Raw genomic sequence first — 26013 nt, 5'->3', positions numbered from 1 at the left:
TATTATATTTAGAATGGATAAACAATAAAGTCCTAATGTATAGCACAGGAAATTATACTCAATATACTATGATAAACCATAATGGAAAAAATATTTTTTAAATGTATATCTATATGTTTAACTGAGTCACAGCAGAGATTGGCACAACACTATAAAATCAACTATACTTCAAAAAATAAAAAATGAAAGTGGCAAGAGCAGTCACCTTTGTCAAATGCTGCTGTGAAATTAAAATAAAAGATGTTGCCCACTATACTTGGCCCGATGGAAGTCATTGGTGACCTTTTTAAAACAGTTTGAGGAGAGCTGTAAATAAATCTGTACTGGAGAGAATGTGACCAAGGGGAGAAAGAAGAAATGACAAATAAAGACAACTGAAGCAAATCTAACCATGCAACTCCCCTGACCTGAAACTAACACAGCATTGTTAATCAACTATACTGAAATATAAAATAAATTTTTTTAAGAAGAGCAGAAGCTTGCCATTCATCTCACGCTCTTTAGAATAAAGGTCACACTCTGTGCCTTCAGATATACAATGCTCTTCAGTATCTGGGTTCTTTCAACCCAAGCAATTTTATCTCTCAACCATACTATCCATCTTACTACTATAAATACTTGTAATACTCTAACATGAGTCATGCAAAGTCTCTTCCTCCATATGCATCTCTGAGTTACTCCTTGCCCTTTCTTACATAAAAAAAAAAAAAAGAAACCTCTTATACAACCGTCAGTCCCCTTTGAGAATGACCATATCAGGCAAGCAGTGCCACTCCCTTCCACATGATTTACCCTCTCCTTAGAGCTTCCATCGCAACCTGAATGTCTACGTAGTGTTTACCTCACTACACTGAAGTCTTCTTTCTTTCTGAAAATTCATTCTTTATTTTAATAGAAAAACCCTTCAACCTTAAAGAATGACATTTGTTTTCATATTGTTGTAGAGAACACTTATAAGATATGAGCGTCTGCTACCAGTTCCAAAGATTTCACATATACTTTAGAAAAAGCATTGTTGGATTCAAACAAACATCTCTGTCTCCTCATTTTTCCATAATTTTACTAAATCATCACTACAAAAGCTGGTAATGGGGATATCACATAATTATGCCAACACTTGGTAATGACAGTGAAATCAGCCATCCCAATCCAGCTAAATTATAAAAACATGACCTTTAGTAAGGTCATGTACTCCCTTCTCTCATTTCTGGAACACAAGGGCTCTCCTTGATACCCCATGGGCCAATAGGAGACTTGAGTTATAATGTGTAGATTCCTTTCAGTTATAGTTGCAAAAGAAGTCTTAAAATTCTTGATGGTTTGACATCTCTTGGAAAGAAGTAAGCTAGGAGGCAGACTGCTGATCTGGATTTGCTCAGATGGACACCATTCCCAGATCTTTAAGTGATACATCCGAAGTTCTCTCAGTAAAGTTGTGGCCATGACTCCACTAGCTCTGGCTATCTTCTTTGATTTTTAATGCCTATCATTCTTTACGATAGGCTGTAGCAGCCTACGATATTGTATATCTGGTATAGCCTATGATACTGTATATCTGATATAACCTACAATAGGCTGTACCAGCTATAGCAGCCACTGCTTGGTAAAATTCTGCCACGAAGTCTGGCTCACTGACCTCTAGCTGCCTGAGAAATTCACTGCATTCCTGCTCAGCCCAACCTCCAAACCACTGATCCCAAAGACGCAGCTGGCACTCAAAGATACAAGGTGGTCGGTTTGCTCTAGACTTTCTAGCAATGGCTGTAATTTTGCAGGTGCTGTAGAAAATATTCACGCTGAGGACCTGACCACCTAGCAAGTCAGTGAAGAATACACTGCATCTCCTGGGAAGTGATGTAAGACATTGGGGGAGGGGAAGAGTTAGAAACATTGTCAGGCACTGAGGGTAAGGGAACAACAGCGGCATCGAAGGGGAAGATGATTCCAGTGGCATCCTCCCCTTTTTCTCACAGGGCACCCGGAAGCCACCACAAGAATGTTTAGACTTCAACTGTGACCACCACTTATATGTTTCTACATTGCAGTCTTCGCTTTGGTTACAACACTCCTCTCCCCTCACTCTATGACACAAACATAGGCAACAGAATAAGAACAACCTATAAAGTTTAGGAGCATTTCTAGATTTGTGTCCCTGGTACTGGATTTAGATCTTGTACAGAGCAGTGTTCTCCTAGCTTCCTAAACAAAAGCTTCTGAAAATACAAATTTCATTGTTAATTTCTTAAAATTCTTCAATCTCTTTTCTGAGTCTATAAAATTAAATACCAAACACATTAATATGTTGAATAAGTCCTTGATGATTTTGCTCATTGTTACCTCTTCAGCATCATTTCTCTCCACCTCATCCTGATCTTCACATACTGGGTGTACACCAAACCATTTCCAGGACAGCTTTTCTCAGGTTTCCGTACGCTGAGGTGTGCTGCCAACTTTTCTTGGAATATCTTTAAGAACCAGCTCAAGGGTCACCTCTCCTCTTAGGTTTTTCCAGATTCACCTCTCCCTACTCCTAGCACACTAAACACTCTTCATTTGCCATGCCTGGGTCGGTAACTCTGTTATTGTACTCATCAATTTTATCCTTTTAACATCTTCTCTTCCTATTCATTTGCAAGCTCTGTTGAAAGCACCCAGTACCTTGCCTGATGCACAACAAGCACACAGTTAATGAATATGTTTCTTTAAATCCTTTGATTTAAAGGTGATTTCAAGTTTTAATATTATCTTTTAGATTGATTATTTCCATTATTAGGAATAATTTGTAGGTGGTGACTCTTTAAAGTGCAAAAACATTAATAAAGAACAAATTCACTTATTGAGGAATACAAGGGATAGGCTATAAAGGAATACAGTCACAATGATAAATAATCGATCATGTTAGACCATTTGTTCCAATCAAAATGAGGCAAATAAATGCCAAGTTAAAGCACATCTTCAATTCACATTTGCATTCTGAAGAATTAGCCATTCAGGGAAATTATTTCTTTTTATTTCCTTCCACATTTTGAGACTACTTACAAGTTTTCAAAGGAGTGATAAGACATAGAGTTTTTATTTCAAACTGTTTTACAAGTTAAAATGATTTTGAAACATTTTCAGACATTTTTATAACATGGGACCTACATTTTTTATTGACCTTTGTGTACTTTTTTCAATAAACTTTTCCTCACAATTTTCCTTGATGATGGACCCCACTTCTAGACACATAAATTCCCTCTACAGTGACAAGAGGGCTTCCCAAGTGGCTCAGTGATAAAGAATCTGACTACCAATGCAGGAGATGCAGGTTAAATCCCTGGGTTGGGAAGATCCCCCGAAGAAGGAAATGGCTACCCACTCCAGTATTCTTTCCTAAGAAATCCCACGGACAGAGGAACCTGGTGGGCTACAGTCCATGGGGGTCACAAAAGAAGTTGGACACTACTTAGCAACTTAACAACAACAATAGTGACAAGACACATACTAATTACTTCAAAAAGAATAAAAAGTACACAAGGACTGCATAAACTTATGAGACAGCATTGTGTTATCACAATAATTGAAGTTGTCTACTTAATAATGGCACTTTAGAAATTAAAAAGCTTTTGTTGAGCATCAACAGAGCTATATGTGTATATCACAAAGCCCAGAAGCTGAGCTCTTCCTTCTCTGCTTTGGCATTAAAAGTTGAATCATAAAGACAGGAAGAGGTCTAAGACGATATAGTAGAGAGACCCTGAACTCATCTCCTCCCATGAACACACCCAATTTGCACCTATATACAAAGCAACTCATCCTGAGGGTTTATTGAACAGCTCTACAAATACAAGGACCACGTAGAAATTGGTAGGAAAGACAGAGAAACGCTATACACAGAAACCTCACCCTTACCCTTAGCCACATGACCTGCAACAGGGGCAGGTATTATTGAGGAACCTGAGTGCAGACTCACCCACCCTGAGATACAGCAAAAATATTAAATAAAAACAATAAACACACTACTTTAAAGGGCACCTAGATTATATGGAAAGAAATCCATTTACTAACCTTAGAGCTTTTGCTAAACTGGCAGAGAACTACTGGAACTCTCTCTAATATGAGAGGAACTGGCAAGTGCCATTGTTTGAATCACCTCCAGAACTCTCCATGGTCCATAGCCACCCCAGTTCCAGCCATTCTACCAAGATAGGCTCAACATGGCACACCCAGGGACTGCCCACAGCCAGAGCCTACTCCTATTCTAGCTGCTCCACCAAGGCAACTTCAGGATTGCCTCCAATTCATGTGCACCCTAACTCCTGCCAACCTGCCAAGGCAGACTTGGCACAATGTACCTTGAGATTTCACCCAACTCACACCTGCTCCAGCTCCAGTTAGTCTGCCCAAGCTAGCAGGTGCAAACAGTCTACATAGTAGACAGTCACATACAAGGCCACTCCGTCAGACTAGGAGAGGTAGCTGTTTTGCATAATTCATAGAAACAAATGCCAAGAGTCAAACAAAATGAAAAGACAGAAATATTTTCTAAGTGAAAGAACAAAATAAAACCCTAGGGAAAATCTTAATGAAACAGAGGTAAATATTTTACCTAACATAGAATACAAAGAAATAGTCATAAAGATGCTCAGTATACTTAGAAGAGAAATGGAGAAATACAGTGAGATCTTCAATGAAGACTTAGAAAATGCAAGACAGAACCAATTAGAGCTGATGAATACAATAACTGAAAAAGGGAATCAATAGCAGATTAGATAATACAAAAGAGAAGATCAGCTACATGGAAGAGAGAATAGCGGAAATCATCCAATCAGAAAGGCAAAGAGAAGAAAGATTTTTTTTTTAATAAAGGGAATTTAAGGGACTTCTAGACAAACATCAACCATACTAACATTTGCATTATAGAGGTCCAAGAAAAATGAAAGAGACAGAAAGGGGAAGAATACTTGTTTGAAAACATAATGGCTGAAAACTTCCCTATTCTAGGGAAAGAAAGAAACATTTAGGTATAGGAAACCTAGAAAGTCCAAACAAGATGAACCCAAAATGATTCATACCAAGATATATTATAATTAAGGAAGCAAAAGATAGAGTCTCAAAGAAGCAAGAGAAAACAAGCAATTCCATACAAGGTAAACCCCATAAGGCTATTAGCTGATTTTTAAGCAGAAACTTAACAGATCAGAAGACAATGTCAGGATATATGTAAAGTGATGAAAGAAAAAATAATTACAGTCCAAAATACTCTATCTGGCAAAGTTACAGAGCGCAGAATTAAAGAGAGAAATAATTAAAGAGAGAAATAAATCCCAGTCAAGCTAAAATAAAGTTAATTACCACCAAATCGAACTTACAAGAAATGCTAAAGGATTTCCTTTAGTGGAAAAGGTCACAATAAAAATGTTTAAATATATTAAAAAAAACTCACTTGAAAAGGCAAATATATAGGAATGGTATGAGATCAGCTTTTTGAAAAGCTAGTCTGAAAGTTAAAAGACAAAAGCAGTGCAATCAACCACAATGAGTTGCTACTCAAAATTAAAAGATTTTAAATATGATGTCAAAAACATAAAATGTGAGGGGGGTAAAAATGCAGTGCTTTTCAGTTCACTTCAGTTCAGTCGTTCAGTCATGTCTGACTCTTAGCGACCCCATGAATCACAGCACGCCAGGCCTCCCTGTCCATCACCAACTTCTGGAGTTCACTCAGACTCACATCCATCGAGTCAGTGATGCCATCCAGCCATCTCATGCTCTGTTGTCCCCTTCTCCTCCTGCCCCCAATCCCTCCCAGCATCAGAGTCTTTTCCAATGAGTCAACTCTTCGCATGAGGTGGCCAAAGTACTGGACTTTCAGCTTTAGCATCATTCCTTCAAAAGAAATCCCAGGACTGATCTTCTTCAGAATGGACTGGCTGGATCTCCTTGCAGTCCAAGGGACTCTCAAGAGTCTTCTCCAACACCACAGTTCAAAAGCACCAATTCTTCAGCGCTCAGCTTTCTTCACAGTCCAACTCTCACATCCATACATGACTACTGGAAAAACCATAGCCTTGACTAGACGGATCTTTGTTGGCAAAGTAATGTCTCTGCTTTTGAATATGCTATCTAGCTTGGTCATAACTTTCCTTCCAAGGAGTAAGGCGTCTTTTAATTTCATGGCTGCAATCACCATCTGCAGTGATTTTGGAGCTCAAAAAAATAAAGTCTGACACTGTTTCCACTGTTTCCCTTTTAGATGCTTTCAAACTTGAGAATATCAGCTTAAAATAGATGACCAGGTATACAAGTCGGTGTATACGAACCACATGGTTAAACCAGAAGCTTAACAATACACAAAAATAAAGAGAAAGGAATCCAAACGTAGCACTAAAAGAATACATAAAACCATAGGGAAGTAACCAAGAGAAGAAGATGAGAACAGAGAACAACTACAAAAACAACCAGAAAACAATTAACAAAATGGCAATTAGTGTGCACGTACCGATAACTACTTTAAATGCAAATGAATTAAATTCTCCAGTCAAAAGATATAGGGTAACTTAATGCATTAAGAAGGCTCATCTAATAATAGTTTTCATTACAACCCCAAAGAAAGGCAATGCCAAAGAATGCTCAAACTACCACACAATTGCACTCATCTCACATGCTAGTAATGCTCGCTCATGTAATGCTCAAAATTCTCCAAGCCAGGCTTCAGCAATATGCGATTCGTGAACTTCCAGATGTTCAAGCTGGTTTTAGAAAAGGCAGAGGAACCAGAAATTAAATTGCCAACATCCGCTGGATCATCAAAAAAGCAAGAAAGTTCCAGAAAAACATCTATTTCTGCTCTATTAACTATGCCAAAGCCTTTGACTGTGAGGATCACAATAAACTGTGGAAAATTCTGAAAGAGATGGGAATACCAGACCACCTGACCTACCTCTTGAGAAACCTATATGCAGGTCAGGAAGCAACAGTTAGAACTGGACATGGACAACAGACTGGTTCCAAATAGGAAAAGGAGAACATCAAGGCTGTATATTGTCACCCTGCTTATTTAACTTATATGCAGAGTACATCACGAGAAACGCTGGACTGGAAGAAACACAAGCTGGAATCAAGATTGCCAGGAGAAATATCAATAACCTCAGATATGCATATAACACCACCTTTATGGCAGAAAGCAAAGAGGAACTCAAAAGCCTCTTGGTGAAAGTGAAAGAGGAGAGTGGAAAAAGTTGGCTTAAAACTCAACATTCAGAAAACGAAGATCATGGCATCTGGTCCCATCACTTCATGGGAAATAGATGGGGAAACAGTGGAAACAGTGTCACAGTTTATTTTTTGAGCTCCAAAATCACTGCAGATGGTGATTGCAGCCATGAAATTAAAAGACCCTTACTCCTTGGAAGTAAAGTTATGACCAACCTAGATAGCATATTCAAAAGCAGAGATATTACTTTGCCAACAAAGATCCATCTAGTCAAGGCTATGATTTTTCCAGTGGTAATGTATGGATGTGAGAGTTGGACTGTCAAGAAAGCTGAGTGCCAAAGAATTGACGCTTTTGAACTGTGGTGTTGGAGAAGACTCTTGAGAGTCCCTTGGACTGCAAGGAGATCCAACCAGTCCACTCTAAAGGAGATCAGTCCTGGGATTTCTTTGGAAGGAATGATGCTAAAGCTGAAACTCCAATACTTTGGCCACCTCATGTGAAGAGTTGACTCATTGGAAAAGACTCTGATGTTGGGAGGGACTGGGGGCAGGAGGAGAAGGGGACGACAGAGGATGAGATGGCTGGATGGCATCACCGACTCGATGGATATGAATTTGAGTGAACTCAGGGAGTTGGTGATGGATAGGGCAGCCTGGCATGCTGCGATTCATGTGGCCTCAAAGTGTCGGACATGACTAAGTGACTGAACTGAACTGAATATGTTGCTACAGGGGACTCAACTGAGGTCTAAAGACATAAAGAGAGTGAAAGTGAAGGGATACAAAAATATATTCCATGCAAATGGAAACAAAAAGAAAGCTGGGGGAGTAATACCCATATAAGACAAAGTAGACTTTTATAAAAGACTTTAACTAGAGACAAAACGGGCATTGCATAATGATAAAGGGGTCAAAAAAACAAACGAATACAACATATAATAACATTTATACACCCAACAAAGGAGCACCTGAAGAGACACAGATGTATAGAATGGACTTTTGGACTCTGAGGGAGAGGGAGAGGGTGGTATGATTCGGGAGAATGGCATTGAAACATGTATACTATCATGTAAGAAATGAACTGCCAGTCTATGTTCGATACAGGATACAGGATGCTTGGGGCTGGTGCATGGGGATGATCCAAAGAGATGATATGGGGTGGGAGGTGGGAGGGGGATTCAGGATTGGGAGCTTGTATACACCCATGGTGGATTCATGTCAATGTATGGCAAAACCAATACAGTATTGTAAAGTAAAATAAAGAAAAAATAAAATTTAAAAAAAAATAAAAATAAATTAAAAATAAAATTTAAATTAAAAAATATAAACATATAAAGAAAGACACAATAATACAATAACATTCTACTTAAACCAATAGATCATCCATACAGAAAATCAGTAGGAAAATACTATGAACAGGCATATTCTTTTTGTCTGAGCCAACAGGGAAGCCCTATAAACAGTTGCCAGATGCCATCTAAGTGGATAACCTAGAAGAAAGAGACACATTCCTAGAAACATAAAATCTGCCAAGATTTCCAAGTCTCTATTTTCAGAATAAATAGAAAATTTGAATAGACCAACCACTAGTAATGATATTGAATCAGTAATTTAAAAAATAACTCTCCGTGTACACCCGTGGTGAATTCATGTTGACGTATGGCAAAATAAATACAATATTGTAAAGTAATTAGGCTCCAATTAAAATAAATAAATATATATTTAAAATAGTAAATAAATGAATGAACTAAAAAAAAATAATAACTCTCAACAAACAAAGGTCACAGGACCAAATGGCTTCACAGGGGAATTCTAAAAAACATTTGAAGAAGAGTTATCTATTCTTCTTAAACTATTCCAGAATGTTGAAAAAAAGGGAATACTTTTGAATTTATTCTGTGAGTCCAGCATTACCCTGAACCAAAATCAGACACACAAACAGAGAAAATTATAGACAAATATCCCTGATGAACACAGAAACAGAAAGTCTCAAAAAAAAAATTTAGCAAACTGAATGCAATAACACATTAAAGTCGAATTTATTCCAAGAATTGAAGGATGGTTCAGTAGCTGCAATCAATGTAATAATACATTAACAAAATAAACGATGAAAGTCATATGGTCATCTTAATAAATACAGAAAAAACTTTGACAAAATTCAACATCCATTTATGACAAACACTCTTAACAAAGTGTGAATAGAGTGAACATACCTTAACATAATAGAAGTCACATATGACAAATCCACATCCAACATTATGCTCAACAGTAAAAACATGGAACATTTTCTTCTAAGATCAAGAACAAGACAAGGATGCCCAATCTCACAACTTTCATTCAACATGGCATTGGGGAGTCTAGCCAGACAAGAAAAAGGAATAACAAAAAAAACTAGAGGGGTAGGATGGGGTGTGAAGTGAGAGGGGTGTTCAAGAGGGAGGGGACACATATACACCTATGGTTGATCTTTGTTGATGTATGACAGAAACTAACACAATATTATAAAGCAATTTATAATATTATTAAAAGGGAAAAAAGGCATTCAAATTAGAAGGGAAGCAATGAAACTATTACTATCTGCAGATAACATGACTACATATAGAACACACTAAGACTCCATCAAAACACTCTCAAAACTAATGAAAGAGTTCAATAAAGTTGCAGGATAGAAGTTTAATAGACATAAATTTGTTGCTTTTCTATACACTGATAATGAAGTATTAGAAACGAAGAAAACAATCCACTCAATGTTGCATCAACAAATAAAATTCCTAGGAATAAATTTAACATAAGAAGTAAAATATCTTTACTCTGAGAACTATAAGACATTGATAAAAGAAATTGAAAATGACACAAATAAATGGAAAGACACTCTGTGCTCATAGATTGTAAGAATTAATATTGTTGAAATGTCCATATTACCCAAAGCAATCCACAGATTCTGTGCAATCCCTTTTGAAATACTTAGAGCATTTTTCAAAGAACTAGAACAAATAATTCTAAAATTTATATGGAATCACAAAAGACCCCAAAGAGCCAAAATCTTGAGAAATAACCAAGCTGGAGGTATCACAGTCCCTGATTTCAGACTATACCACAAAGCTATAGTCACTAGAACAGCATGATACTGGCAGAAAAGCTGACACACAGATGAATGGAATAGAATAGAGAACTCAGAAACCCACTCTAATATGGTCAATTAACCTACAATAAAGGATGCAAGAATGTACAATGGAGAGAAACAGTCTCTTCAATAAATAATGTTTGAAAAACCAGATAAAAAGAATCCAACTAGACAACTTTCTCACACCATAAACAAAGTAAACTCAAATGGATTAAAAGTTTAAATGAAAGATATGAAACTATAAAACTCCTAGAAGAAAACATAAGCAGTAACCTTTTTGACACTTGTCTTAGCAATATCTTTTTGGATATGTCTCCAAATATCCCATGGCAACAAAAGTAAAAATAATAAGACTAGTTCAAACTAAAGAGTTTTTGCACAGTGAAGAAAACCACCAACAAAATGAAAATGCAGCCTACTAAAATGGAGAAGATATTTGCAAACAATATATGTGATGAGGAGTTTATATCCAAAATATATAAATAACTCATATTATTCAACATCAAAAAATAAACAACCTCACTTAAAAATCAGTAGAAGACCTGAATGGACATTTTCCCAAAACAGTCAGATGGTCAACAAGCACCTGAAAAGGTACTCAACATCACTAATCATCAGGAAAATGCAAATCAAAACTACAATGAGATATCACCTTACACCTGTCAGAATGGCTTTATCAAAAAGGCAGGAAACAATAAAAACTGGCAAGGATGTATGAGAAAAGGGAAACCTGGTGAACTATCAGTAGAAACATAAATCAGTACAGCCACTTTGGAAAATAGCATGGAGGTTCCTTTAAAAACTAAAAATAGGGCTTCCCTGATGGTCCAGTGGTTAAGTATCTAACTGCTAATGGAGGGGACATGGGTTCGATCTCTGGTCTTGAAAGATCCCACATGCCATGGGGCAACTAAGCCCATGTGCCACAACTACTGAGCCAGTACTCTAGAGCCCACAAGCTGCAGCTACTGAGCCCACGTGCCACAACTACGAAAGCCCGTGCTCCACAACAAGGGAAGCCACCGCAGTGAGCAGCCTGCACATCGCAGCTAGAGGATAGCCCCCTCATGCTGAAGCTAGGGAAAGCCTGTGTGCAGCAACAAAGATCCAGCACGGCCAAAATAAAAATGAATAAATAAGTAAATGTAAAAACAAAACTAAAAACAGAAGTATCATATGATTCAGCAATTGCACTTCAAGGTATTTATCTGAGGAAAATGAAAATACTAGTTCAAACAGATATATGCAGCCTATGTTCATTGCAGTACTATTTACAATAGCCAAGATATGGAAGCAACCTAAGTATCCATCAATATATGAATGGATCAAGATGTGGTGTGGTATGGTGTGGTATAGTGTATGTGTATAATGGAATATTAGCCATAAAAAACTGAAATCTCACCATTTGTGACAGTACTATAGATATAGAAGGTGCTATGCTAAGTGAAATAAGTTAGAGAAAAACAAACACCATATGATTTCATTTATATGTGGAATCTAAGAGACAAAATAAAGGAAGAAACAAAACAGAAACAGACTCATAAATACAGAGAACAAACTGATAGTTGCCAGAGGGGAGAGACACGGGCGGACAGACAAATGGTAAAGGGAATGAACAAGGTATAAACCTCCAGTTATAAATAATTCACAGGAATATAATATATACATAGGAAATAGAGTCAATAATATTTCAACAATTCTCCATGGTGACAGATGGTAACTAGCATAATGAATAAAAAATATCAAATCACTATGTTGTATACCTGAAACTAATATAATATTGTATGCTAATTACAATAATAAAAAATATTGAATCACAGAGTCACAGAGTTTCAAGGTTGGAAAGGACTCAGAAGTCATTTACTGTAAGTCCTTTATATGAATGAATCTCCTTCACAACATTCATAATAAATGACCCTTCAGTCTCTCTTTAAATCCCTTCATGATAGTAAATTTAACCTTTCCCCAATGCCTCAGGTAAAAATAAGCACATCTTATTACATTCCAGACAGATTTTGTACCATTTATAATAATAGTTATTTTTGTGAAACCTATCAATTTGATTAGTATCAGCCATAGATCCTTCATCTACTTTACTCAGAGGGAGAGGGAGAGGGTGGAATGATTTGGGAGAATGGCATTCTATCATGTATACTATCATGTAAGAATTGAATCGCCAGTCTATGTCTGACGCAGGATACAGCATGCTTGGGGCTGGTGCATGGGGATGACCCACAGAGATGTTATGGGGAGGGAGGTGGGAGGGGGGTTCATGTTTGGGAACACATGTAAGAATTAAAGATTTTAAAATTAAAAAAAAAAAGTAAAAAGAAAGAAAGATATGGAAAAAAAAATTAAAGGAAAACATTTTGCCTTTGTTATTCAGAGGCAAAAACGATGACAATTATTTCCTGCTTAGCATTCTTAGGCTCACTTCACATCTGATAAAAAAAAAAAAAAAAGAAAAGGGAAAAAGTCAATTATGGAACATTCAAGGTTTTCATTTCTATTTACCTGTCTGCCTATAAACTGCTTCTTCCAAGAATGAATATTGTGACTTAGTGAAATGACTTAAAACTGGATGCAACAGCATTATTAAAATAGAAATAGAAATTCAAAATCTTAAAAACAAATGCTCAACTCAAAGGCCAATGTAGTTGCTGGCACTGAAATTAAATTATCAGTGGTCTTTCTACAAGTCAGGACAAAAGGAGAAACAGTAGATTTCAGTCCTCTTTATATAACAGAAGAAAGCACACTTACTTTCCATTAAATGAAAATTTTTCTTAGTTCTAAAATTGTAAGAGAAATTTCCTATGTATCAGCTTGTAAAAGAGATTTATTTCTTAGTTTTTTGTGTGCATTCATTTTTGCCCTCTAATGGTACTGCCAAGAATACTGCTAAACATCCCTTCAACTTTTTAAAAAATCTCACAACCTCAATCCAACGCTAAAATTCTGTTGAATATAGGAGACAAAGCACAGGCACTGGTTAACTACCTTTCCCAATGGGACTATCAAAAACACTGTTTGTGGAACTGCCCTGGAGGTACAGTGGTTAAGAATCTGCCTTCTAATATAGGGGACTCAGGTTTGATACCTGGTTAGGGAACTAAGATCCCACACACTGCAAAGCAACTAAGCCTGCATGCTGCAACTAAGATCCAAAGCAGTCAAATAAATATTTCTTTAAGAATTGTTTGTTGTCAACATTATGGGACATTAGCTTCCATATATGCCCAATTCTTATCTTAGTTAATGTTGTTTAGTCACTAAGTCATGTTTGACTCTTTGTGACCCCGTGGACTGTAGCCCACCAGGCTCCTTCTGTCCATGGGATTTTCCAGGCAAGAATACTAGAGTGGGTTGCCATTTCCTTCTCCGATCTTCTTGGCCCAGGATCAAACTCCTGCATTGGCAGGTGGATTCTTTACCACGGAGCCAGCCAGAAAGTCCCTCTTATCTAAGTAGGTGGGGACAAATGAAAAACGAAGTTAATCTCTTCTATGGAATTACCATCGTTCCTTCACTTCTCTTGGAAATAACTACAGTTGGCTGATCACTGGGCACAAAATGATGTTCTTGTGAACTGAAGAGGTATACAGAACATTGTGAATGGTGAGCAGACAATGCTGTGAAGGTCTGCTGGAATATCTGATAAGACTTGGGATCTCTCAAAAAGAAACTGACTTTATGTAAGTAACATGTTATTAAAGCTGGCCTTGATGCAGAGGTAATGTGAAGAAAGTGGGGTTTCTCACTTGCTCTTGAAACACCTCAACTATTTTCCCGGAAAAGGCATTATAAACCTCTGCATCTGAAAAGTTACCAGTGAGCAAACTGTGTCTTTCTATAGTTAAGCCCCCATGGCTTTACAATACTTCTCTCCATTCTTAGACTAAATAATTAGGGGGAAGGGGAGGTATACACAATGATTATTTTACCTTTGAAGGCTTTTTGGTGCTAAGACATCACAAAAGGCCCTTAGTAAAAATAGATTACTTTCTCACAGTGATCATCACAGTGCTTTAGACTTTACCTGGACCACCTGGTTCTACCAGTACATTCTAAATAACTGAAGACAGATTTTAACCTCCTTCCCCACACCCACAGCCAGTCAGACCAAGCTCTGCTTTCTTCTCTATGGCTAGAAAAGGCATTACCTCTAATCTGTATTTCATCTGTGTAAATTTGGTAGCTCTTATTATCATTGTTTTTGTTTCTACTGTTGAATCTGGATTATATCTAGAGGTCTCTTGAGGTCAATAAGCTAGATGCCATTCATACAAATTAGTTACTATAAAAAGAATGCAAGCACAATAAAAGTAACCTCCATATCAAATGAGGCTGTTTGTACACTGGTCAATAAAATGTATTCATGGTGTTACCATGGAGAGAATGAGAGAGATTTCAGACTTACTCTAAAGAGGGCATAGGTACATCTTTGAATGAGTGACTCAAACAAATGACTTGGCTTCTTACAGAATTAGGATAAACTAGATACACTTCTGTTTAAAGCTAGGATATTACAGAGACATAACAGTAATGCTAATATACGTGCTGGCAAGTGCAAATAAGGACGCTGATCATTATTTCACATCACAGTTTATTATGACATGCAACTGCCAGAAATCAAACTCATTGCTAAGCCAAAAAAAAAAAAAAGCTGCCCACAGCATAATCTTCTCTTCATTTTTAGCCATTCTACCATGCAAGCTCCCTTTTTGATTAGCAGGAAACCTTAGAATAGAGGGTAGAAAATAGTAATAAAAGAAGCCTGTGAATTATTGGATAATTTTTAAATGTCATGCCACCTTGCAGGAGAAACACCAGTTGAGACAAGCAGATATTTTCCTAAAGCAGTTTAAAATACCCTAAAGCATACATGTGGCATTGGTGAATGGATGACGCTGAGAATGCTCTCCACTTTGAGAGGCTGAGTGGCACAAATACCCTGTGTGGAAGAAGTTGGCATAGCAACTCTGCATTTGCAGTGGCGAATCACAGAGCAAACAGGTGCATAAAACAAGTACTGGAATGTGCCTGCTTCTCTACAAAGTGGTTAAATCTTGTAAAGCAGTTTTTTGCTTCTCTTCTCGAGTAACAGAAACTCTTCAGTCTAATAAATTGAGGCAGTTAGTTTGCTGAATAGCAGAGGATATTCATGACTCACGGGAAGATTTATACTTACCCTGTATAAATAAGGGGACATTTATGCTAAAAATAAGTCATTTCCTTCTCATAGTAGACACAATTCTCTGTTGACCAGAAAATTATATATATATATAAAAATAAGTTTTCTGTGTTTGTTAACAAATACATTCCAGAGAAAAGAACTGCTTACCTGTTGACAACGGGTCCTCTGAAATGCGGATCATGTACCCTTGGAGTACCTGCATTTAAAATAAAGAACTTTCTAAGCATGTAAGCCAATGAAATGGCAAATAAATATACATAAAATATGAATAAAGAAAAATTTATATCTTAGGCAATCCACTGCTTAGTGCAGTGTTGAATTCATTCTTTGGTCCAGTGAAACATCAATTATACCTTGGATATAGCTGTCAATCATTTTCCCTCTCTCCAGCTAGAAGCAAGTCTGGGAAGAGTTGTTAAGCACCATATTCTTAGGCACACTGTTCTCCCACTGTTCTGAGCAGCAACATCATAGATCACAGCCAAGAGAGCAAAACTTGAAGCCCCTACAGTCTGCAAAAACGCATTCTACCATCTGCCATTTCCAAGTATTGCTGTGTATTTGTGAGGTGCACAGTGTAATAGAGATGTTTGCTTATCTCAGTTCTCCCTTTCCTCTCAGTACATGAAGCTTTCTTTTAAGAAACTGGAATACCAGTCACTATTGGTCTCTGCCATGTTGGCTATATGTTATGCAAAAATCATTATTATATTTTACTATACAAACATTATTTTTATTGCTTTTTATTGTTATTTTTTAGATCTACTGGCAGACTTCATACCATCTGAAGAAATGCCCTAGTCATTCACTGTTGTAACATGAATTGTCATATATTACCCTTGTCTTTAAACAATACAAAGTAGACACAGAATGGCCTTTTTCCCCACATGTCCTGGGTACACCCAGTAACAAGTTCTGTAAAATCATTTCTGGCCAAAGGTTTATATTTTGCAATTCTCACCCTCTTGACTCTTCTCCCCCAACCAAAGGATTCCTGCTCCCTTCCTCTAGGCATTTGTCCCTATAAAAAGGCCTGAATGAAAGACAGAATTTCAAAAGGGTCTGGAAAAAAGAGGCCTGTGTGTCAGCAATCTGACTCAGCCTGTACTCAATGGGGAAATTAGACCTGAGGACTCCAAAGCCTCTTCAGTGTAATCACAGGCTGAGCGCAGAACAACAGGAAGGAGAGGACAGAATTGGAACAGAAATCCAAGAGCCAATCAGTCAGCAAGTATTCATTAAGCACCTGTCATACGTTGAGAGCTCTGAGGGCATACAGAAGATACATAAAGGATGCTTCCTGTCTTGGAGACCTTACAGTTGGTGGGCAAGACTGACATATTGACTCATTCAACCAACATTTCTTGAAATCTTTATATATCAGGTCTTGTATTATAGTACACGAGCAATGAATAGACTGTATAAAATAATAAAGTACTAAATTGTGTGGTATTGGCCTGAAGTGTTACAAGAGTTCTGAGAAAGTAAGTTTCATCAAGGACTGGAGCAGTCAAGAGCATCTCGTTCAAGAAGCGAGATTTTTGTGAAAGATTGGAACAAAATAAAAGGGAAAAGAGAAACATTCTGAATGGGTGAAACTAGAATTCTGTTAAATTCAGTAACTACATATTGATCGCCCATTATGTGCTCTGCATTGAAAGAAGCACTACAGGGAATACAGGGTTTAATGAAACACAGTCTCTTTCTTCAACAGGCTAACAAAGGGGTGAGCAGGGAGAGAAATAAGAAAAGACCACAAGTCAGAATATGATACCATAAGGCGGGTACAAGAAAAGTATTAGGAGCATTCTAAGGAAGGAAAGGTCACATTCAGTTGAGATTAGTAAGGAAGAGTTCCTAGAGTCACGGTATCTTGAGATGGGCAAGTATGAAGTCATAGAGTTAGAAACGAACAGCAAGTGCACAGCTATGGTGAAAAGATCAGCCTGATTAGAGTCCTAAATAATCGGACAGAAGGAGGAAAACATAACCCTAAACAAATAGTATGGAACCAGCCTACAGAACCCCTAAAAAACCAGGAACAGAAGGTATTTTATACATCCTAGGCCAACAGGGAGTCATAGAAGGATTTCTTTTTTTGCCTAGAACTATAACTTAATGCAAAAAACAGTATTTCATCTTTCTCATATGAAGATGAACCATTTTGATTCTAAATGTTACTTCATTCCCAGATCTCATGTAAGTTTTGTAACTTGGAAGGTAGGTAGCAATTTTAATCTGACTTTTCAGATGCTGGTTGCTCACAAGGACAAGTTATCTGTGGAAATACCCAGAGCTCAGAGTTGAGAAGGGCCAGTGGCCACAGGACACACTTTGGGGATCCCCCAGGATAGGGGAATGCTAGGCCTCCGCTTCTAGAATAAACCTTAGGTTTACCTTCATTATTTCAAGTTGTCACTTAGTTGGACAGGTCTCTTTCTGATACAAATTCTGCATATTTACATTCCACATCTTTGGGCTCCAGGTTGGGTATTGACAGTCAAGGACCTTGGGTCATAGAAGGATTTTCAAAAAGGAATGACATGGTAGAAGCAGGGTTTAATTAAAGAAAAATCTAGTAGCAGTATATAAGTGCTATCACAAAGTACAAAGTGAAGGGACCAACTAGGAACCTATTGCAATAATAGAGGTGAAGTCATGTGAGCCCCACCCCAAATGGTGGTGGAAGTAATTGTAAAGAGAGATTCATCAGTCATCACAGAGCAGTCATGTGGCTTAGGGGTTAGGAGCAATGGCTCTGGAGTCAGACTGCCTATTCTCTGACACTTACTAGCCATGACCCTAGACAGATCATATCACTTCTCTGAGTCTCAGTTTCCATATCTGTAAAGGGTTAGTCACTTAGTCATGTCCTATTCTTTGCGATCCCATGGACTATAGCCCTCCAGGCTCTTTTGTTCATGGGATTCTCCAGGCAAGAATACTGAAGTGGGTAGCCATTCCCTTCTCCAGGGGATCTTCCCAGCCCAGGGACTGAACCCAGGTCTCCTGCATTGCAGGTAGATTCTTTACTGTCTGAGCCAACAGGAAATCCCATATATCTATAAATGGGGATGACAATAGTATCTACGCCATAAAGATATTATGAGGATTAAATGAATTAATACCTGTAAAAATGCTTAAAACAGTGGTTGATACTTAGTAAGCCCCTATGTATATGCATTCTTAGTCAGAATTACATGACAAAGATAAAAAGCACTTGAATGGTCAGACTTAGGGTGTGAAAGCAAAATGTCAAAAAAAAAGACCAAATAAAGAGATTTCAGATCTAGAAATTGTGGTTCTCAGTTACTTCTGGTCTTTTGGGGCTTCCCTGGTGGCTCAGAGGTTAAAGCATCTGCCTACAATGCAGGAGACCTGGGTTCGATCCTTGGGTTGGGAAGATCCCCTGGAGAAGGAAATGGCAACCCACTCCAGTACTCTTGCCTGGAGAATCCTATGGGCAGAGAAGCCTGGTGGGCTACAGTCCGTGGGGTCGCAAAGAGTCGGACACGACTGAGCGACTTCACTTCACTTCACTTCTGGTCTTTTACCTCAGTTTAAGGTTGATTTTATTAAAACAGTTGGGAATGTTAGCAAGTGGAACAAACTGTAATATTGTTATGAGAAAAAGAGCATGAGGCTGATTCAGCTCATGGGGACATCAATTGAAAGTCCAGTGTTCAACTTAAATCAAGAAACCAAAGTCTTATGGAGGAGAGGAATGAACTGGGAATTTGATGATGGGGGATAAAAGATCTAACACTTAGAATGGGTAAACAACAAGGTCCTACTGTAAAGCACAGGAAACTACATCCAATCTCCTGGGATAAGCCATAATGGAAAAGAATATTTTAAAAAAGAATGTATAAGTGTGTAAAACTGAGTTACTTTGCTATATACCAGAGGTTTGTACAACATTGTAAATCAAATACACTTCAATAAAAAAATTTTTTTTAAAGAAATTGAAGTCTGGGTCAAACCTTGAGATAAATACTTGGAAGTCATAACTTTATCACATGAAAAGTAATAAATTCCATAAAGAATATCAGGATCTGTTGTTATAGTGAAAATAACAATAACAATAATATTTAACACATTTTCAATCATTAAATGTTAAGCACTGTTCTAAGTGCTTTCATGCATTATTTTGCTTACTTTGAAAAATAAATGTATTCTTTAGTTAGATTAGAAACTATTATTAGCCTCATTACACATATGCAAAAATCCAGACATAGAGAGGCCAAGGTACCCACTGTCACCGACATGGTGTATAATGGACCTGGGAGCCATACTGCCCTATCTTATTGCAGCAAAACAGACTCCTCTGGTCATGCCCTACAAAGCCAACATGGGTTCCTACTCTGGGGGAAGTGAGTAGAATGTTTTCTGTTTGAGACAGCTGTAAATACTTCATTTCTGACACAATTGTCAGCTTCTCCTTTTCTGACTGCCTTGTCTGCCTCTACCTCATGGCAACAAACACATTTCAGGGTGCCTAGTCACCATTTCTCTGGGAACTGACTTCCTCTCTAATCCACAGGCATGGTCTCAAGCCACCAAGCTTCTCCTTTGTAGCTGTTTCCTGGCAATCAGTGACTGGATCTAGTTTGGATATTACACCCAAACTAGGCCAGTCATTTCTGGTCACTCTATCCCAGGGATTAGAATTAAAATAGACAGTGAAAGATCAGAACTGCAAAATGTAAAGCTTGAAGACCGGAGAAGCAGAGTAAGAAAGCTTTCAGAAAGAAATCACTGAAGCCAATGTGTAAGAGCAGCAAAGATGGAAATCTTCATGGACTTCAGCTTTCTGTTCCAGTCCCGACCCGAGACCTGGGTTGAGTTTTGCGTGATATATTATATCCTTATACTGAAGTCCTTTATCTTGCTTTTTGCTAGTTCACATCTGTTACAGGCAACCAAAGACTACCACTATTACACTCCCTCTTTTGACCTGACTTAAGGTTTCAACAACTCTTTTTAACAACATTTATTATATTCTTGCAATAGAAAGTTGGTAGGGATTTGAGGAAGAATTCTGGAGACTAAGTCTGCTTTCACAAATCTCAAGTGAAAATACGAAATATAAGCTTAAGACTAAAATTTCAACACTGGTTGAAATTTCAACATGCAGAGGGTTCCGGGGAGCCAGAGGGGTTCATGAACAGATAGGTCTCTTCACCTCCTGACTGATGCTGAACTTGGGCTCTACTTTCCACCAGTACTCAGGACCTGTGCATTGACTTGGATAATGAACACTAGTGCTAACACTCTTTCTGGTTCAAGATTTCCATCCCCAAACTGGCTGAACAGCTAAAATATACCAAAACCATTTTATCTAGCCCCTCTACACCAAATACTATAGTTCCAAAGGTCTGGGGTAGACTTGTCCTATCAGATAATTCTGATGCACAATCAAATTTGGAGACCACTAGTTCACTTGAGAGAATTTGAGAAATTCAGCAGTGGCCACAGGACTGGAAAAGGTCAGTTTTCATTCTAATCCCAAAGAAAGCCAATACCAAAGAATGTTCAAACTACCACACGATTTCACTCATCTCACACACCAGCAAAGTAATGCTTAAAATTCTCCAAGCCAGGCTTCAACAGTATGTGACCGAGAACTTTAATGTGTTCAAGCTGGATTTAGAAAAGGCAGAGGAACCAGAGATCAAATTGCCAACATCTGCTGGATCATAAAAAGAGCAAGAGAGTTCCAGAAAAACATCTACTTCTACTTTACTGACTACACCAAAGCCTTGACTGTGTGGATCACAAAAAACAGTGGGAAATTATTCAAGAGATGGGAATACCAGACCACCTGACCTGCCTCCTGAGAAATCCGTATGCAGGTCAAGAAGCAGCAGTTAAAACTGGACATGGAACAACAGACTGATTCCAAATTGGGGAATGAGTACACCAAGGCTGTATATTGTCACCCTGCTTATTTAACTTCTATGCAGAGTACATCATGTGACATTCTGGGCTGGATGAAGCACAAGCTGGAATCAAGATTGCTGGGAGAAATATCAATAACCTCAGATAATGCAGATGACACACACCTTATGGCAGAAAGCAAAGAGGAACTGAAGAGCCTCTTGATGAAAGTGAAAGAGGAGAGTGAAAAAGTTGGTTTAAAACTCAACATTCAAAAAACTAAGATCATGGCATCTGGTCCCAATCATTTCATGGCAAATAGATAGGGAAACAATGGAAACAGTGAGAGACTTTATTTCCTTGGGCTCCAAAATCACTGCAGATGGTGACTGTAGCCATGAAATTAAAAGACGCTTGCTCCTTGGAAGAAAAGCTATGACAAACTTAGACAGCATATTAAAAAGCAGAGATATGACTTTGCCAACAAAGATCCATCTAGTCAAAGCCATGGTTTTTCCAGCAGTCATGTATGCATATGAGCATTTGACCATAAAGAAAGCTGAGCACCAAAGAATTGATGCTTTTGAACTTGGCTGTTGGAGGAGACTCTTGAGAGTCTCTTGGACTTCAAAGAGATCAAATAGTCCATCCTAAAGGAAATCAGTCCTGAATATTCATTGGAAGGACTGATGCTGAAACTAAAGTTGCAATACTTTGGCCACCTGATGCAAAGAACTGACTCACTGGAATACATCCTGATGCTGGGCAAGATTGAAGGCAGGAGGAGAAGGGGACAACAGAGGAAGAGATGGTTGGATGGCATCACTGACTTGATGGACATGAGTTTGAACAGGCTACAGGAGTTGGTGACAGACAGGGAAGCCTGGCGTAATGCAGTCCATGGGGTCACAAAGAGTCAAACATGACTAAGCGACTGAACTGAACTGCGGTCACTTGATTTCATTCTGAATTTTATTCTTAACCTCTGTTTCATTCATGCACTGTCCGTAATTCTAGCTGTACATAACAGACCAAGCCTAATGAAGTAAGAGAAAAGCAAATCATTGGATATGTATGAGCTTTGGGAAACACACAATTAAGGGTAAGAGATAACAGTTATGGGAAGTGAAGCAGAAAGTGACATTCAAGAAAACTCAAGAATTTCAAGAAAGAAGGACTATAAATTCCACAGAAATATTATTATTAAGTGAATGCTTATTGGTACCAGGAACTGCTAAAACAGCTTTACACACATATGTGATTTTTTACAATTCTACACAAACACAATGTGAATAGTACCCCCTTGAACTATGCAATACAATAGCACTGGCATATTTATTTTGTCATTTAATGCTCTCAATAATTCTATGATGTATGCCACTGTTATCCTTCCATTTTATAGATGAGGAAGTTGAGTCACAGCTAATTTGCCCTAGCTCAGTGAGCTAACAAGAGGTGGAGGTGGCATTCAGTTTGACCCCAAAGCCTCTGCTGAGCTACCTGGCAGTAAATTTCTAGATAGTGACCTTAGTGAAATTTCTTAGATGAGTGAGGAAAGAAAATATATTGAAAGACGTTGGAAACTTATATTGATCCTGTAATTATTCTTTTTTCAAAAAGATGGGCAAAACTGGTTTAAAAGTGTCTAGGCTAGCTTCCAATTTTTGTGTGATTTGTACCTTAGAAAGTGAAAAGGTGGATTGCGGTGTAAATGAAATGTTATTGTCAAATCTTCTGAAAAGCTGACACTTTTTGACTGTAATTTCTGGCTGCCTTATATTTCAGTTGCAAATATACTAAGACCTCAGTCAAATGATAAAATTTAGCTGATTTCATATAGTAATAGCAGCTGGAAAGTGATAACTTCACCCTGCCCCATGTGCTGACAGAATCTGTATTGTCATGCAAATTTTTTATTTCCTGAAATCAATACAGGGCATTGCTTTTTCTGAGGCTCTCATGTGCTCTAATTGCATCTCTGGAATAAATAGACTGAGGGACCAGCTAAGTAAAAAGAGCTATAATGCTTCACTACCACATAGCTCAGCTAATTAAGTGCAATTCATATTTCTCACTTAAAGGAAAAGAAAAGAAATTAAAATTAGGTAATCATTTTAAAAGCTTCATCAGTTCTTATGACTCTCTGATCACCAAAACTGTTGTGGTAATAGAATCACTAAAAATTATTCATTATAGACAGTTGCACATTTGTTATTATAGCTAACAGTTTATATTGCAGGCATACAGTGCAATTTTTTCTTACTAGAAATAATTCCTGAAGATTATGAAAAACAGTCCAGGTAATTAATTCAGTTTATGGGTGCCAACTGCACATGACTCAGTCAAATGAAAACAGCAAGATAAAGCAGCTGGTCATGCCCAGACACTTTTCCTTCTTAAAAGCAATCTGTTTCTCAAAGAAAATGACAATATAACTACCATTGATCAGTTATTTAAAGCAAAAATCTGAGACATTTAATGTTATTCCTTCAGGTGTTCTCCTTCAGATAATCTAATGTGACTTAGAGTGTGAAGGGGGAACTAAGGTGGGGCAAACAAGTATCCGAGAACTTAGAACTATTATGAGCAAGCACATCAGATTACTTTCCAACAAGCATGGGAAAATAGTGTGGTACAAAGTTGTCTTACGTTAGTATTCTGCAACAGTCAGTGGAGAATTGGGAATAATTAAATACTTGTTTTACTTTACTTTTCAATTATGTTTATGATGGTGTATCTATAAATGAGGACCTGTCATTTTATCAAAGGAAAAGTTTCCCTTCCCTCTAAGTCTCAATGAAGGACAAAGAGCCATATTCCTTGCCATTTCTTAGTGGACAATGTTGCAATTTCACAGCCCAAATGGCCTTTCTCGATCTGGCCCATTTACCCGCCTCATCTCCTACCACCCCTCACTTCAGACTTGATCTTTTAGCAATTCTGAACTGCTATGGTTCCCCTCCAAAAGTGACTCAGCTGGTAAAGAACGGATTCTTTACCATCTGAGCTACCAGGGAAGCCCAAGAATACTGGGATGGGTAGCGCTTCCCTTCTCCAGTGGATCTTCCCAACCCAGGAATTGAACTGGAATCTCCTGCATTGCAGGCAGATTCTTTATCAGCTGAGCTAACCAGGGAAGCTCCTATTTTATACAGTGCTCTCTGAATAATAGGACTTTCCCCTCTTTGTTCCCTTGGCAATGGCTAAAGGAAGTCTACAGTTGTGCTCACAAATTTTCCATTCATTTTCAAGACGGACAAGGACTAAAGACATTCTACCGGTCATTATGCCAGTAAGTGGAGCCCACTTTGACTGGCCCCTACATCACAGTAGCTAATTCCATTCATCTTGAGACATGTATTTCTATTATTGCACGTGGTATACTGTATTGTTGCATGTGGCATACTGTATCATCAAGGTGTTTGTTTTCATGCTCTGGTAGATAGATGCTCAAGTCCTAATCTCCAAACTTGTGACTATGTTACCTTACATGGCAAAAGGGACTTTGCAGATTTAGTTAAGTGGAAAATCACAAGACATAGAGATTACCCTGGATTATCTAGGTGAGCCTTGTATAATTACAAGAGTCCTTAAATAGGGAAAAGGGAGACAGAAGAGTCAAAGGAGATGTGACAGCAGAAACAAGGTCAAAGTGAGGCAACACGAGAAAAACTTGACTGGCCATTGCTGGCTTTGATGACTGAAGTGAGTGATGAGTCAAGGAACGTGGCAACCTCTAGAAGGTGGAAATTTAGGAAGACTGATTTGTCTCCCATAGAACCTCTAGGAAATAATGCAGCCCTGTCGACATCTTGATTTCAGTCCACTGAGACCTATTGTGGACTTCTGACCTCCAGAATTATAAGTCTGTGTGATTTTAAACCACCTCATTTGTGCTGAGTCATTACAGCAGCAAGAGGAAGCTAATACACGTGACTATTCCTCCTATTGGATTGATGACTCATTTAGGGAAGAAACTAGACTTTGGGGATTGCTCTATTGCTATTACCTGCTTCAGTACCTGGTGTATACATAATAGGCATTCAATAAATGTTTATAGGGTAAGTTTAAAAATAATGTCAATGTAATTGTGAACTCTTCCCTGGTGGCTCAGGTGGTAAAGTATCTGCCTGCAATGAGGGAGACCTGGGTTCAATCCCTGGGTCACAAGATTCCCTGGAGAAGGGAATGGCAACCTGCTCCAGTGTTCTTGCATGAAGAATTCCATGGACCGAGAAGTCTGGTGGACCACAGTCCATGAGGTCGCAGAGTCGGACATGACTGAGAGACTAACTATTTTAATTTAGGTTATAAAAATACAAATAGGAAATCAATCTTGACAATCATCAGCTAATTATTTTAGACAGGTTTCAACTTGGATTAAAAGCAAGTTAACAGACTCTTAAAAACACACTTACATTAAAAAAAAATGACTCCCCCATCACTAACACTAACTTATCATTCATTTTGTAATATCAAGATCAGTAGGAGTTAACAAAGGAAGTAAGGGAGACAGTACCTTATACTGGTGAGTAAAAATTGCTATTAAATTACCTGGCATCAAATGTCATCTTTGCCACTAAAAGCTGTGTGATCTTGAGAGAATTGCTTTTTT

At 38.0% G+C, this 26013-nt stretch overlaps 1 protein-coding gene across 1 annotated transcript in view; it reads right to left on the bottom strand.

Annotated features, from left to right (window-relative positions):
* SLC44A5 (solute carrier family 44 member 5) overlaps positions 1–26013 on the bottom strand; it is a 248593-nt gene that overhangs the window by 166012 nt on the left and 56568 nt on the right. The window contains exon 3 of the mRNA XM_068961184.1: positions 1582–1812. Coding sequence (XP_068817285.1) covers positions 1582–1812 — 231 coding nt within the window. The remainder of the gene's footprint in view (positions 1–1581; positions 1813–26013) is intronic.

Source organism: Capricornis sumatraensis, chromosome 2, assembly GCF_032405125.1.
Source record: "Capricornis sumatraensis isolate serow.1 chromosome 2, serow.2, whole genome shotgun sequence".
Classification (NCBI taxonomy): Eukaryota; Metazoa; Chordata; class Mammalia; order Artiodactyla; family Bovidae; genus Capricornis; species Capricornis sumatraensis.
This window is presented reverse-complemented; position numbering and strand designations above follow the sequence as displayed.